Raw genomic sequence first — 15,621 nt, forward strand, 5'->3', positions numbered from 1 at the left:
TAAATGAGAAGTTCTTCCTATTACCATGGAACCAGTAGCAAGTGCACAGGAGGGACAAGCATAGTGTTGTCCAGGGGATAATGAAGATGACACTGATACCATGGTGGAGAGCAACATGTGCTACAGGAAAGGTGGAAAGTTCTTATAACTGTTTATTTTCAATTCTGTAAAACTGCACTTGCTTTATTCAAGCCAGAGAAGAAAAGAGGCAAAATGTAGTACTTTAGAAAGTAATGTTTTTAATAATACAATAACTATGTTATAAATACTGGAAAAACTACAATTGACAAAGGTCAAATTCTGCTTTCTCATCATGAGACAGTTCACAGTAACTCATTTAACTTCAATGGGTTACATCGATAGACAATGATGTAACTGAGATCAGAATATGACCCATTGTAAACTCAAGCTCACCTTCACTTTGGTTGAAGTGACCAAGTTCTAATTTCCTTCTCATCTTGGATTAGAATGGAAACAGTGTCAGGTCCTTACTTATATCCATGCTGTGATGAGTTGGGTCACAGAAACCCCTTTGGGACTGCCACCTGATGTGCTGGGACTACCTCTGAGCCTGTTTTCCCTGCCGGCTTGGGACTCCAGTTCCTTGCCTTGTTTGAGCCAGACACACTTGCCTGCTGCAAACACAGATCCAAGTCTGAACCATGTCCCCCACAAGCTGCGGGCTTAAAAAAACAGCTTAAGAAGTGCTCCTCTCTCCAGCACTCAGATGCCCAGCTCCGAATGGGGTCCAAACCCCAAATAAATCCATTTTATCCTGTATAAAGCTTATACAGGGTAAACTCATAAATTGTTCACCCTCTATAACACTGATAGAGAGATATGCACAGCTGTTTGCCCCTCCCCCCATTAATACATACTCGAGGTTAATTAATAAGTAAAAAGTGATTTTATAAAAATACAAAAAGTAGGATTTAAGTGGTTCCAAGTAATAACAGACAGAACAAAATAAATTACTAAACAAAATAAAATAAAACACGCAAGTCTAAACCTAATGCAGTAGGAAACAATGCAGGTAAATCTAACCCTCAGAGATGTTCCAATAAGCTTCTTTGACAGACTAGCCTCCTTCTAGTCTGGGTCCAGCAATCACTCACACCCCTGTCCTTTGTTCCAGTTTATTTCAGGCATCTCTTTTGGGTGGAGAAGCTCTCTCTTGAGCCAGCTGAAGACAAAATGGAGGGAGCATATATAGTCTCTCTCGTGGGTGGAAACCCCTCTCCTCTCCCATGCAGAATCCAGCTCCAAGATGGAGTTTTGGAGTCACATGGGCAAGTCACATGTCCATGCATGACGCAGAACTTTACAGGCCAATGCCACATTCCCAGGAAAGCTCAGATGTGGATTGGCGTCTCTTATAGTTCATTGTCAGCTTAAGTGTTTCTTGATTGGGCACTTACTGAGAATAGTCTTTTCTCAAGAAGCTGACCAAATGCTTCACTGAGGCTACTTAAAATCAGACAAATACACATCCAATATTCATAACTTTGAATACAAAAATGATACATGCATACAAATACGATGCGTAACCTTTGCAGAGATATGTTCCATGGCATATCTAGCATAAAACATATTCCAGTTATGTCATACTTACACTCATAAGCATATTTCTATAAAGCATTATGGAGTGCAACGTCACACATGCTTCTGCATGTTAGTTATTTATGGGGGCCATTTTCTGCAGTGGCTGTTTTTGTTTGTCTTTGACATTAAGGCAGACAGTATCATAGCCAGTGAAAAATACACATTACATATGGAGGGTTGCTTATTTTTGGAATGTTTGAAAAGGCTTAGGATTTTGATGAGGATTTATACAGTAGGCAATTGGGCTGGATGGAACAACATCTGAACATTTTCGGCATGTTTGTTGAATCTCATGCGAATGCCTTAACCACTAGGCTAAAGGTTACGAGAGGTGTAACTCTGAACTGGCTTCATTGGGAGGAGAGGTAGGCCTCGTTGCATTTGAAAATCCTACCTTTAAATCCTTACCTAAGCACCTAATTATGTTTCCTGATTTCTAGAAGTGTTGAATATCCTCATGTCTTCTATTGTATTACATAAACGTGCTTAAAATCAATTGGGGGTTGAAATCATGAAACTTATTTAGGTGCCTAAGGCCAAGAATTTGAATAATAAGAGATTGAATTTATCCTTTTAAGTACTTATTTGAGTTCCTAATAAGTAACCTGATTTTCAAATGTGATGAGCACTAATTTACTGAGGAAGGATGATCCACTAGAGCTGTGAGGCCAATTTAGACAAAATAAGAACCAATACAAATCTTCATCCAAAACTCAAGCCAAACATTCAGGAGATGCTATAAAGTTTAGCTAACTTGAAAATATGTTTGCCTTTTTATGCATTTCCTGGAAATAGCCAGGACTGGAAACTACAGTCTATATCTCTGGAAAATTCATGAGAAAATCTTTCCTTATAAGATCCTTTGTCTGATTTATGGACCAACGTGGGGAATGATTATCTGAACTGAATCTTTTAAGATGCTCTCATATTTATCATAAAAATGTTCATGTAATATTCATAATATGCATTTTTGTGTATTGTAGAATACTTTTGATCAGCCCCTCTTTCTAGAGGGAGGATTGAACTATCCATTAGCCCTACTGAAAACTGTACAAACATATTACACAACTATGGAGGTACTGGTTCAGCAGACATATCAAGTGATTTCCTGTTTCATCGAGGGCAAGGCATGTTTATGTGTAGAAGGAGAGATGACAAAAAGTCTTTCAAAAAGTCAAAGATGATGAAGGTGGCACCGGTTATTTAATTTCCTCACTAGTTTCCAAAAATGTTGCTACTTAGACAGATACAGACTGACACATGCAGTCTTTTGCAGTTGCCTCAGAGGGATAGATGTGCTTTTCTTTCCAGTCTTTTCTCAAAGGTAATATAAAGCAGAAAGAAGCTGGATAGGATCAAAAATACCCAAATATTGGAGGAGACAAAAATTCAATTGAGGTTTTCATGTATTTACTATGTCAGAGAATGATCACCCCAATAGCTGATTCTTTTAATAGAATAAATTCATGACATGATATAATTTTCAGAATTCTTCAGATTTGATCCAAGAGGTAAAAATAACTTAAACTACCATAAGTACAAGTATATAATCTATTTGATGGCTTGCTCTTTTTTGCAGTGGATGCTTCATTCAGTAGCTGTTTCAAATGAGCTGCAGAACATTTCTTGCTTGATTGTTTGTTTGTTTCTTAAGTCTACCAAAGGACTCACTATGTGCAATATTATAACTCTAACCCATACCCTACTGATGAGCAATCATCTACACAAGCAGTTCCATTGACTTCAGTGGGATTATTTATGAGAGTAACTGCTCACTGTCAGGTCACACTCTGGCCCTTTGTGTTTTAATTTAATCCTTGTGGAGCTAAAGCCTGAAGTCTTTACTTAGGCAAATTCAAATGAGCTTTCCTGGAAATTTTTGCCTATGTAGGGACTGCATCAAAAAAAGTTTAAATTCAATAAGGGACTTGGGTGTAGCTTATGTAGTATATCCCTATATATTCATCAAGGGATAGGTATATCAGCACAGAGTAATATAATGGTTGCCCTCAGAATGGTTCCTTCCACCTTTTCATGGTTACATAAAATATTGTTATGAGCAAGTACTTCCTATGCTTAGAATGGGGAAAGCTGCTAGAATCCGTAATATTTCTAGAACCAGAATAAACTTTAAATGTGCTTGTTATTAACAGTTAAAAGAAAATGTTTGAAAGATGACTGCTGTGGGCTGGTGCCTTCATGCTTAGGGTGACCATGCATCTCATTTTGGCTGGGACAGTCCCGCTTTTAAGCCCTGTCCTAGACGTCCTGACTTTTTTGGCAAAACTAGGCATTTGTCCTGTTTACTCTTGCCTAGTGATGACCAGTTGGCAAGAGCAAACGGGACAAATGCCCAATTCTACCAAAAAAGTGGGGCATACTCCCCTAATGGAATGTGGAGGAATGTTTGGGGGGGGGAGTGCGATGCTAGCCATGCACAGCGGTGCTCGGGCGAGTGGCAACACCAGGCAGCTTGAGCCACCCCCGGGCAGGGATGGCAGGAGGTGGGGGGGGGGGACTTGGGACAGACCTGTGGGGGGATTCGGGTGAGCAACTCGGGCCAGCCCCATGTGGTGTCCCATTTTTACTTTGAGAAATATGGTCACCCTATTGATTCTTCTCTGGTGTATGACAGTTTTACACTGTTGTCATTTAATTGAATTAACTGGAGTTACTCCTGACTTATAGTAGTGCAAATGAGATAAGAATCCGCACGATATATCTGAAGAGTGTGATTTCACCGTTGATTTAACGTGTCATGGTAGCATTCAGAAACGTAATGAAATAGAACACGTGAAAAGAAACTTATGATTTATTCTAGTGGCTGTCTGTACATTTTTTCAAGATGTGTTTAATGGCCATGATATGTTTGATTTGCTGGAGAGAGGTCAAACTTGTGCATATTCATTAGGAACAGGGTGTACATTCCCAATCACAGGCCCAACAAAGAAAATAACAGAATGCCACTAGCCGTCACCTTCAGCCCCCAACTAAAACCTCTCCAGTGCCTCATCAAAAATCTACAACCTATCCTGAAAGATGATCTCTCACTCTCACAGATCTTGGGAGACAGACCAGTCCTAGCTTACACACAGCCCCCCAACCTGAAGGAAATACTTACCAGCAACCACACACCACACACCAAAAACACTAACCCAGGAACCTATCCTGGCAACAAAGCCCGATGCCAACTCTGTCCACATATCTATTTGAGTGATGCCATCATAGGACTTAATCACATCAGCCACGCCATCAGGGGCTTGTTCACCTGCACATCTACCAATGTGATATAAATGGACACAAATCTGACATCAGGAATCATAACATTCAAAAACCAGTAGGAGAACACTTCAACCTCTGACTTCTCTGGTCACTCAGTAACAGACTTAAAAGTGGCAATTTTGCAACAGAAAAGCTTCAAAAACAGACTCCAGTGAGAAACTGCTGAACTTGAATTAATATGTAAACTAGATACCATTAACTTTGGCTTGAATAGAGACTGGGAGTGGCTGGGTCATTACACAAATGGAATCTATTTCCCTGTGTTAAGTATCCTCACACCTTTTTGTCAACTGTCTGAAATGGGCCATCTTGATTATCACTACAAAAGTTTTTTTTCTCCTGCGGATAATAGCTCATCTTAATTAATTAGCCTCTTACAGTTGGTATGGCAACTTCCACCTTTTCATGTTCTCTGTATGTGTAACATGGCTGGCTAGGCCAAAACAGGCCCCTGTTAGCCCGACTCCACTTAAAAGGGGGATTGTTAGGACTGGCTGGGGAGGCCACACCCTAATCACCTGAGGAGATGCAACTGCAGGCCTCAGTGACCAGCCTGCTATATAAAGCTGAGTGGGAGGAAGCAGAGGGGGAGAGACAGGAAAGGGAGGAGCAAGGAGCTCTAGATCCCTGCTGGCAGGAGAAGCTAGCGGTCTCCCAGGATGTTGGTCTGTAAGATATGTAAATAGTAGGTTGTGGGGACAGGCACGAACAATAAAAGAGCACTGGTGCATTTACTTTGGAGCAGTCTCCGACTGAGTTTGTGAAGGGGCCGGTAGCGGGCACCGCTACAGTATGTATGTATATATAGCTTCTTACTATATGTTCCATTCTATGCATCTGATGAAGTGAGCTGTAGCCCACGAAAGCTTATACTCAAATAAATGTGCTAGTCTCTAAGGTGCCACAAATACCCCAGTAATTCTAAGATTTTCAAAGCTGTCTAAGGGATTTAGGCACTATCTTCCTTTAATTTTAATAGGAGTATGTCTAAATCTTTTAGACTGTATTGAACATCTCAGCCATAGCACTCTATAAAGAAAAACTTTTCTAATAGGACGAACAAAAAGAAAACTGCAGTTGTAGAAGTTCTTTGGCACTATAGTGTGAGTACAGGTTTCAAACCGCAAACTCCATGAGAAGTTCAACTTTGTTGAAGTGTCGACGAAGTTGAGACAATGTGGTATTAGGATGGATGCAAACTCTGTGAATTAAAAAAAGAGAATCCTTATCATTTGGTAATGTTAGTTGCTTTGAGAGTGAAGATTTCACCCTCCCATCTTTGTGAGACTCTCTTCATACACAGCATTTTATATCAAACCCTAAAGAACACTAGAAATTTTAAAAAATATATAATTACTCTCTGCTTATCATTATTATTATTTATACTATGGTAGCCCTTAGGAACCCCATTCAAGGTTCAGGGCCCCATTGTACTAAGCACGGTACAGACATGTAACAAAGAGACAGTCCTTACCCCAGAGACCTACAATCTTCATGACAGGATACAATAGGAGATAAATCTAACAAATAGGGAGGGGTAGAGTGGGAGGATGACAGCTGAGCAGAAAGTTATAAGTATTTGTGTTTATAAAAGTAGTTTAGATTTATGGAAAACCTTCAATGTTCTTGTGCTGAGAAGGAATTCGATATTGTGGAGATGATTTCTTTCTCTGTCTCATACATATACTCTTATAGAATTGGAGATGGAAAAGGTCACGAGTCCATCCCTCTGACAGTGCAATTGATTTCTGTATTTTACCCTATCTAGTTTCACTTTGGGAGTGGTAGAGGGTAGGAGCATGTCAGAAACTATTCTTTCAAAGTACCTTTGCCAGCCAGTTTATAAATTAGCTGTGGTGCTGGCTTAAATGGAAGTTGACAGTGGAAAAAAATCAATACATTCTTTTGAATTCATCGTAATCATACAGACTTTCAGGGTTTCTTTTTCCTGCAACGGGGAGGGATTGTTTGAAATGATGCCAGGAATGAATAAGTAAATCACAATTGAAATGCTACAGTGGTTTTAGCTGCATGGGGTCTTATTTTCTGTTTGCATGATGGTAAATAGTTGTTGCCAAGGTGGACTTAATGTACAGCAGATGATAGTGGGTTTTTGGTTGTGGGGGGGGAGGTTTATTTTTTTGTCTTCTGCATTTTGCTCTATACTTTCCTAATCTCTATTCCTGCTGCAACAGAAAAATCAATGGTCAAAACAGACTGACAATCAAGGTTGGCAAAACGTTCATGTTTGTTCACAAGAGATCTGAGATTGTGCACATTTTAGAAGTAGAACCAAAGGTGCAATACTCCTTTTGTAGGATTATTTTCATTTTCAGGGATTTCAATGGAAATGGGAGGTCCCATTGCCTTTTTTTGGTTTCACTCACCAAATCTACATCACCATGTCATAGGAATGGTAATGCATGGTCAAAATACCAGGCTTTTAAAAATCTCTCTTAAAGGAAGGGAATTTTAAGTACTAGGGAAAAATCAGTTACTGTATGTTTTCACATCTGATGATTGAGAAAACCTAGCGTATCCTGACAATTTTAAGATGTTTATTTTTATCTTTATGATTTATTTCCTGTGACATTAAACACACCATATTCTGTCTCTTCTGAGAAGAGGAGATTGTGTGGTTTGCATTTCAGATACATTACTGTGGTGTGACGTTTAAAATGTTTTGAGTTCAGATGCCATATTTATTGTTGTTGTAGCACCACTGGGGTCAAGGTAGTTACATGAATTTATTCCCCAGTTAGGTCTCAATAATAATCTGAAAATGCAGATGCTTATTTGAAGCTTATTTAATCTGTTGAATCTACAAAATTTGCTTGGTGGGCACATGAGGCAAGATGTATATCTGCTCATCTGATTGGCTTTGTATTCTAGCCAATTGGGAAGCCAACTGAGATCAGGTGGTCTTTTTGTAGTGAGACCCATCAGACAACAGCAAATTTCATTGGATGGCTAGGATTTGGAGGTGCAAGACTTTTCTGAAGCTCCTATAGCCATGTTCTAACAACAGCGCTGGAGCGAATTCTTAAAGTATCTCAGCACTGCTGGTGTAGACTAGAACATGGAAGTGCAGAACAGAATAAGAATGAAAAATAATCCCTGGTGTGGGTGAAAAACTCAGTTAACATTTCAGAAACGTCCAAAAATGGTGGTTCAGGTTCACTGCTTAGAATGAGCAAAAGCTGGAGCTGGGAGTGTTTCTGATTTTTTCCTAACTGGTTTGCTCATCCAACCTTTTTCTTTAGCTGAATTGTCAGTGCACTCACCTGGAAAGGCAAGAAAGCACAGGTTTTTGTTCCGCCTCCATCTTCTCGCTTGACACTAATTATTAATTGTCATCCTGTTGGTTTAATTAGATATGTGATGGCCTGCCTTCTGCTGAGAAATGTTTTCATGGAACACATCACACAGAGTAAATTATATCCACATAGTAAAGAAAATAGTCTGTTAATTTTAAATTAAAAAGCCCAAAAACTTATGCAGTGAGTTTGAGAAAATACTTAACTAGAAATAATTCTTACTACAAAAAGTGGATCCATTATTTATTAGGCCCAATATTTTGCAGGCAGTGCATAATCTGTGAAAATGCTCATCAATAACAACAAATAGCTACTGGTTCTCTACAGTAACTACAGTAATTATTCTAGTAGAAAGATAACATTTGCTGGGGCTTTTTCCTCTGAAGTGCTGTTTCCATTCTTTCTTAAATACATCTTTCTGATGCCTTGATTATTTTCTAATGTCTCTTGCCCTTTTATAAAGCACTGACTGGAATGTGTTTTTTGCTTTTCCTATTAAACTTTAGTTGTTAATGCAGAGCAAATGTCTCAGTTACCGTAATATTGCTGCCTGCTTGGTCCTATTTGGTTTAATGAGTTGATTTGTATGGTAATTAGTAATATTTCAAAGCTGCTGTTTGTTTACTTCAGCTACTTAAGAGTCTTCATTAAATATGAGTAGGAGAATGGGGTTCAGAGTAAAACGCTTTCTCTCCGAGCTTGGCATCTTTCCCTTTGGGAATGGTTAATAAATATATGCAATTTTTAAAATTTCTTTTCTCAGACCCAAATAATTATTATCACAGAAGAAATGAAATGACAACCACAGATGATCTTGATTTTAAACACCACAACTACAAAGAAATGAGACAGGTAGGCCACAGAGAATGCAATTTCAGTTCTGGCATGTGTACACATGGGGTGGGTGATTGTGTTGGGGTCCTTATTTTAGGTAGTTGAGCTCTGTCGACCCTTAGATTTTGTGGAGTATACTAGGGGAAAGGCAAACTTATGGGAAGTTGAGAATTATGCATTTTCCAAATCTATCCTAACTGCAGATAAGTCTTTTCCAAAAATACCTCTGCCAAGTTATTTTGTGAGGGCTTACAAAGGAAATTCAATGTCTATCAACAGAACTTGATAGTTTTCATTTATTACCTTTGGACAAAATATTGGGGTGTGTTATAAACCATTACAGGAAATAAATTCTAGACCTCAGAAAGCAAGTTTCTTTTTTATGGTAACCTACTTTAAAAGGCACATGGCTTTTTCCTAATCATGCATGTTTTGGCCAGATGGTAGATCCAGATCTCTCTGAGGTCGGTAGGAGACTTTTCATTGATTTCAATGGACAGTGGATCAGCCTGCTAATATTTCCATCCAGTGTCATGTTTATGCATCTGTTATACAAATATATATTTAAGGACTTGTACTAATATTTTGGAGTTATTTAAGCTGAGCATTTTCCTCTCCAATGCCACAGGGAAAACATTAAAAAAGAGTGATGAGTTGAAGCTGCAAGAGAAGGATAGTTAGACTTTGTCACTAGCAAAATTGTGTGCATTGAAGGAGGTATTTTATGGAGAGATATACAAAATAAAATATTATAAACCTGGAAAGATTATTTACAAATCAGAGCTTTATTGTGTTACAGTTTCAGTTGTGAACATACTGTCTTATCTGGATTTGTGCATTGGTGTGCTATTCTCTAAAATTTTTGTAAACTCACATCAATATGAACACAGCATATTAAATATGATTTTCCTTTCTATTGCTGTAGTGACTATTATTACATCAAAATGGCTTTTGAAACTTTACATTTAACATTTATGTGACATTTGCAGCTTTAAAATTGGCATTTAATGTACAGTACTTTGAAATGTCAATGTGTTTTTAAACTTGTCTCTTGATGAAAAAATCTATCTGGCTACAAAAACGAATGCTGCAATATATGGCTAAAAGTCCAGCTTTTTTCTTTGTCAACCTTCCACCCAATCCTAACAGGTTTCTCCACAGTGGTGGTGGCATGTATGTTGTTTCAACAGTCTGCTCTTGTGACTATCCGGAGTGCTGAACATTGTAATATGCTCATTCCTTGATAGTGCACCGAGACTTCTTGAGTAACAGAATTGTGGCATATTTCAATGTATTGTGTGATCATATGAATAAAACAGAGAGGCAGGGTCAGATTCCTTACTCGGTTACCGCAGTGTAAATCTACAGTCAGGAGTTCCCCTTCCCAAACTTGGTTCGTGGCTTGTTCAGGGTAAGCCCTTGGCAGGCTGTGAGACACTTTGTTTGCCTGAGCGTCTGCAGGTACGGCTGCTTGCAGCTCCCAGTGGCTGCGGTTCGCCATTCTCGGCCAATGGGAGCTGCAGGAAGCGGCGCGGGCTGGGCCACCACTTCCCACAGCTCCCATTGGCCGGGAACAGCAAATCACGGCCACTGGGAGCTGCAAGCAGTCATACCTGTAGATACTCCGATAAACAAAGCATCTCGCGGCCTGCCAGGAGCTTACCCTAAACAAGCCGCGAACCAAGTTTGGGAACCCCTGAGAGTAACTCAGCTGAAATCAAAGGAGTTATTTTGGCTTAAAACCACTGTAGATGCAAATAAATATTAACTCAGGGATAAGGGAGATCACAATAGGTACCAGCAGGCTCATGCCATGTAAATGACCATGAACCAAAAGAAAGCTAATACTGTCAGTCTAATTTTAGATTCACTAGCCTTAATTATCTCCCTTTAACTTCAAATGGGGGTGTGGGGGGGAATCTGGATTTATATCACCCCAGACATAGGTGTGGGATGTGCTAAAGAAATATTTCTTCCTGTCCTGCTCTTCAAATATAAAGATAATATGCTTGGTCTTGAAGTATGTGAATCATTATCTGAGTGCTGAATCTTCAGTGTATTTATACTGCATGAGTCATCATTCATTTTTACTGAGCAATTGTGTACTAAGTCACACGTTTAGTTCACTAGAGATTTCATGGCCTATATTTCTAGCACAAAGATTAGACAAATAGAAACTCAATTGGCATAATTAGTGTCAAGAACAATAAATGTAAATACATTTTAGATACTAATTGCACAAAGACAGGTTGGTCAGGTTTGAAATATCTTTGAAAAACAGCTTAAAAAAAGAATTATTTCCCTAGTTCTTCTATAAGGAGAAAATCAAGATGCGATTAAATAATGGTAAGGGCTGTGAACTGGTCAGCTGTGAACTATGTCCTCTACTGGGCTTTCTCAAGTTGGGTGCTTCTGTGTAGTAGTATCTCATTTTGTAGCACTCTTGTCATTTGGCAAGCAGGCAGACGGTTCGGGGTGTGATTGGAGGAGATCTGATATCACTGCAACATACCTTTGGTGACACTAGAGAATTTAATCATTGTCTTTGAGTCTTTAAACAGACAGCCTGGCACAACAGCTTTAAGAGACATGTAGATTTCCCCATTCAAGATAATGTGTTCACGGTGCAGTTTATTAATGACAGCTTTGTTAACTACTTCACTTCTGACCATGTTAGAAGAGAGAGATAACTAATGTGTTTTCCACTCTGGTTGTTTATCATAGACACTAGAAAGGGACTGGCAGAAAGTGCTCCATGGACCACATTTTGGGAACCACTATCTTAGGCTTCAATGCATAAGCTATTTACAAAAGGCAGGGAATTTTACGCCATCATCTACCATAGTCAAATTTTGCGTGCAAAAGTGCATTCAAAGCTCTCTGTCAAATCAGAGTGAACATTCTCCATGCATCTGAGAGCAGCGTTTAGGCTACAGTCTATAAAGTATTTTCATGTTACATTCATGTTTGTACATGAGCATGTTAGAATGATTTGCAAAAGCATGCACTCCCCAGAATAATTTAGGGAGTGGGCATTTGATCACATGTGGATGCCTATGAATAGGATAATTAAGGCAAAACCCTTCTGCTAAGACGAAACTTGAGATAATTTGGGAGTAGATACTTTTTATTTCCAGCAAATATTTTTCACAGCATTTTGTGCATTGTGAAGAGAAAGGGGCCTGAACCAAAACCAGGAATCCAAACATCCCTAAACTTCAGAAAAGTTCAGATCTCAAATCTGGGCCCTGTCTCTATAATGGACTGAAACAAATGCTCAGGGTCTGATTTTTGTCTGGAAAATATTACCTGATTTCAGTGGGAATTACTTGTATCCTCTGGGAGAGAGAATCAGGCCCCCAGCAGCCCTGAAATTTGAGAAAGTTGATCCAGTGTTGCAGCTCAGGCCCATCTTTAATTATGGAGGTGGTATGATGATGATATTGAAAATTCCTCTGAATTCAGCAGGACTGATTATGTTACCAATAGAACAGCTCCACTGGAGGGTGAAATACAATTAGGTCTGGAGGCTCAGAGCAAGGTCCACCACACCCCCTTGGCACCACTTTAGAGCTGTGGGGAAAGGGGCACTCCTGCGATTCTGAGAATCTTGTAGCCCTCAGATGCAACTGAGGTGGTTTCTGCATTAGCCCCCAAAAGTCCAGTGAATAAAGGGGCTCTGTATTTAGGCCTGGGAAGGAACCACAGGACTGGTCCCTCAGTGGATCCAGTGGTCCAAAACCCCTTCACAGAGTGCATGAAATGGCAGTGGCCACTGTCCCAGTCCATAGGCCAAAAGAGTATTTTCAGCTGAGCTGTATTGCAGTCCTACTGCTTCCCCAAAGATTGGGGGGCCAGTTAGTTCTGGACTCAAAACACATTCCCTTTGTGTGTGAGAAGGGGAGAATCACACCCGCAGAGCCCAGTCCAATGGGCAGAATTTATGCAATATTCCTGGTGTGTTAATAGAGTAAATAATTGCTGATTACAAACAAATAACAATTGTCAATTAGCAAAATTGCTCCTGGAAATGCTTTATAACCCTGCTGGTTGTTAATAACACTCAGACTGCATATTACCATAGATTGTCTTTGACAGTTTGTGCAGGCAGAAGGAAAAAACTGTCTGAGGTCTCAGATGGCCTATTGTGCAATTTGTATTGTAGATAGGAAAGAAAAATGAGTATGAAAAAATGTTCATTCATATCCCTTATTCAGTACCATCACCCACTCCGTGGAAGACCTTGCAGTGCCAAAGATCCGATGGCATTTGTTAAGGAGAGAGATTAACACAGAATACTTTGGTTGTGTGGATTATTTTGGAACACTGTTTATTCTTTATAAAATTCCAGGGTGAGGGTCTGACTCAGTTTTAAGAGTAAAAAATAAAAGTTACTTCACAATTGGCATCATGTGCACCAAATTTAAATATAGACTGAATTTTTATTCCTAGTTTATAAACCCCTTAACATTTGAGTTCATATGGAAACATGAACTATCTTCATTATACCTGCACTGCTGGGCTCTGCTAGAATATTAAGAGATAATGAAAAATGTAATTCATGATACACCTAGGCCCCAATTAAAAAATTAAGTATGTGCTTAATGAGCATGTTGTGAATATTTCCATTACTTTAATGAACATTGATTTCAGTCCCCAGTTCCAGGGCCTGATCCAAGGCATACTGAAGTTAGTAGAAATATTTCCATTGACTTCAATGGGTCTGGATCAGGCTCACTGTGCTCTCCAGAATAAGAATAAACTTCAGTTCTTAAGTGCTTTCCTGAATTGGGGCCCAACATATTATAGTGATAGGCATCTTTGAGATGTTTCAGCTCTCTTCCCCTAGTCCTTCATGAGACTCTACATTGGTCAGAAGCCTGTTCCCACATGGAAATGGAAAATGGTGGAAGGGTCGGCCCATGTGGAGTTTTTTGCAGACTCAAAGCCCAAGTAAAACCCAAGATGGATAGATATGAGTCAAATACATCTTTTCATTATCTATAAATTAGAGAAAGAGAATTCCATCCTCCTTTCATGTTTCACAATGGCTATACATTTTGCTCATTCTGCTTTGTATGGTAGGTAATTCAAGATAAAAAGGATTTGCTTTGTACACTAAATACGTGTTTCTGGTCCAGTGTCCTGTTTACCATGCCTTTTGAGACTACCATCAGAAGAACAGTCACGTAAACAAAATATTGGAAAGTTTTAAAGATTATTCTCAAATGTGCATTTATAGTTGGATATAAATATATTCAGGTGATATATTCTAAATGATAAGAACAGAGGATAACGAGTTACTAATATACAAATTAAGACCAAATTAAAGAATAAATGAAAAAAAAAATAGAGGAGTGGGAAAAGGAGGAGGATGGGGTAGGGGAGCGAAAAGTGATAGGGAGGTCATGATTAATCCAAAAATGGTTCTAGTTTTATTCCATTTATTATTATATCCTCATAATTATTTTTCACTTTAATTGTCACAAAGTGACCCTTCAAATGTAAACTCATACTTAAACAGGAACTTGCATGATAAGGTCCCAAAAAACTGCTGACCAGATATCCTCAAACAATCAAAAATTTATATATGTGCCAAGATAGGTAGATGAGCCAATATTAGTGTTACTGATCAGCTTATTACACCTACAAGTTGTACACACAGCTAGCCTATGGATCCACATGCTCTTATTACAGTTAACTCATCTTCCCTTTCTCCCCAACTACAATTGTTTCATCCACCCCTATAGCTTTTAGACGATAAGCCCTTTGAGGCAGTTACTGTCTTGTCTTTTGCTAATTGTTTATACAGCACCCAGCATGATGGGGTCCTGACCTAGTTGAGGCATCAAGAAGCTACTGTAATATCAAAACATTGATGATGTTGGTGATGAGGATGAGGTTGATGATAGTAATAAAGGAATTTGTCTTAAATTAAGACACTGGGAGTGTCATACTGCACTGCAATTTCCAGATGAGGATGGACTGAAGAAAGTTGTTCTTTTGTTTGTAAAATTGGTCTGTGTGTTTAGTGAACTTACAAAAATAGCACATCATTTGCAATGTGATTATAAATAGAACCGCACTCTTTTGGTGATGTTCTCACCAACATGAATTGTGTTTTTCCCCTTAGATTTGCTAAATTGGAGCCTGAGTATTGGACATATCTAATTATTGCATTCCTAAAATCGTCAGCCCTGTTGTCATTGTTTCTAAATTAATGCTGTGAGAACAAAGTTATGTTATGCTACAATACTTGTTCAGTAGGGTATGTACAATCTAGTAAAATGATTGTCTAATCCATATTCCCTCGGATTCCAATTTATAGTAAAATCCTTATTTCTTTAAATAATCCTTTCCAGTGAACAAAATCAATGCAACAAAATCAAGGCCCTTCTTATCATTCAAAACTATTTTCTTTTATTTCTTATTAGGACCTCATGCTTTGAACTCACACATTTATTTCTTTTAATCCAACTGATACCGATCCTGGGAGTACAAAAATTGAACTCAGTTGTCACTAATGGTCAAGCAGTATTTGGTATACAACACTGACATGAAGTTAATTTGCAACAAGACACATTAC

At 38.8% G+C, this 15,621-nt stretch overlaps 1 protein-coding gene across 1 annotated transcript in view; it reads left to right on the top strand.

Moving 5' to 3' along the window:
• Nucleotides 1-15,621, top strand: part of CPXM2 (carboxypeptidase X, M14 family member 2) — a 114,963-nt gene that overhangs the window by 71,871 nt on the left and 27,471 nt on the right. Inside the window, exon 7 of the mRNA XM_034776762.1 lies at nt 8,965-9,053. Within this exon, the coding sequence (XP_034632653.1) occupies nt 8,965-9,053 (89 nt within the window). The remainder of the gene's footprint in view (nt 1-8,964; nt 9,054-15,621) is intronic.

The sequence above is a fragment of the Trachemys scripta genome, chromosome 7 (genome assembly GCF_013100865.1).
Source record: "Trachemys scripta elegans isolate TJP31775 chromosome 7, CAS_Tse_1.0, whole genome shotgun sequence".
Taxonomy (NCBI): Eukaryota; Metazoa; Chordata; order Testudines; family Emydidae; genus Trachemys; species Trachemys scripta.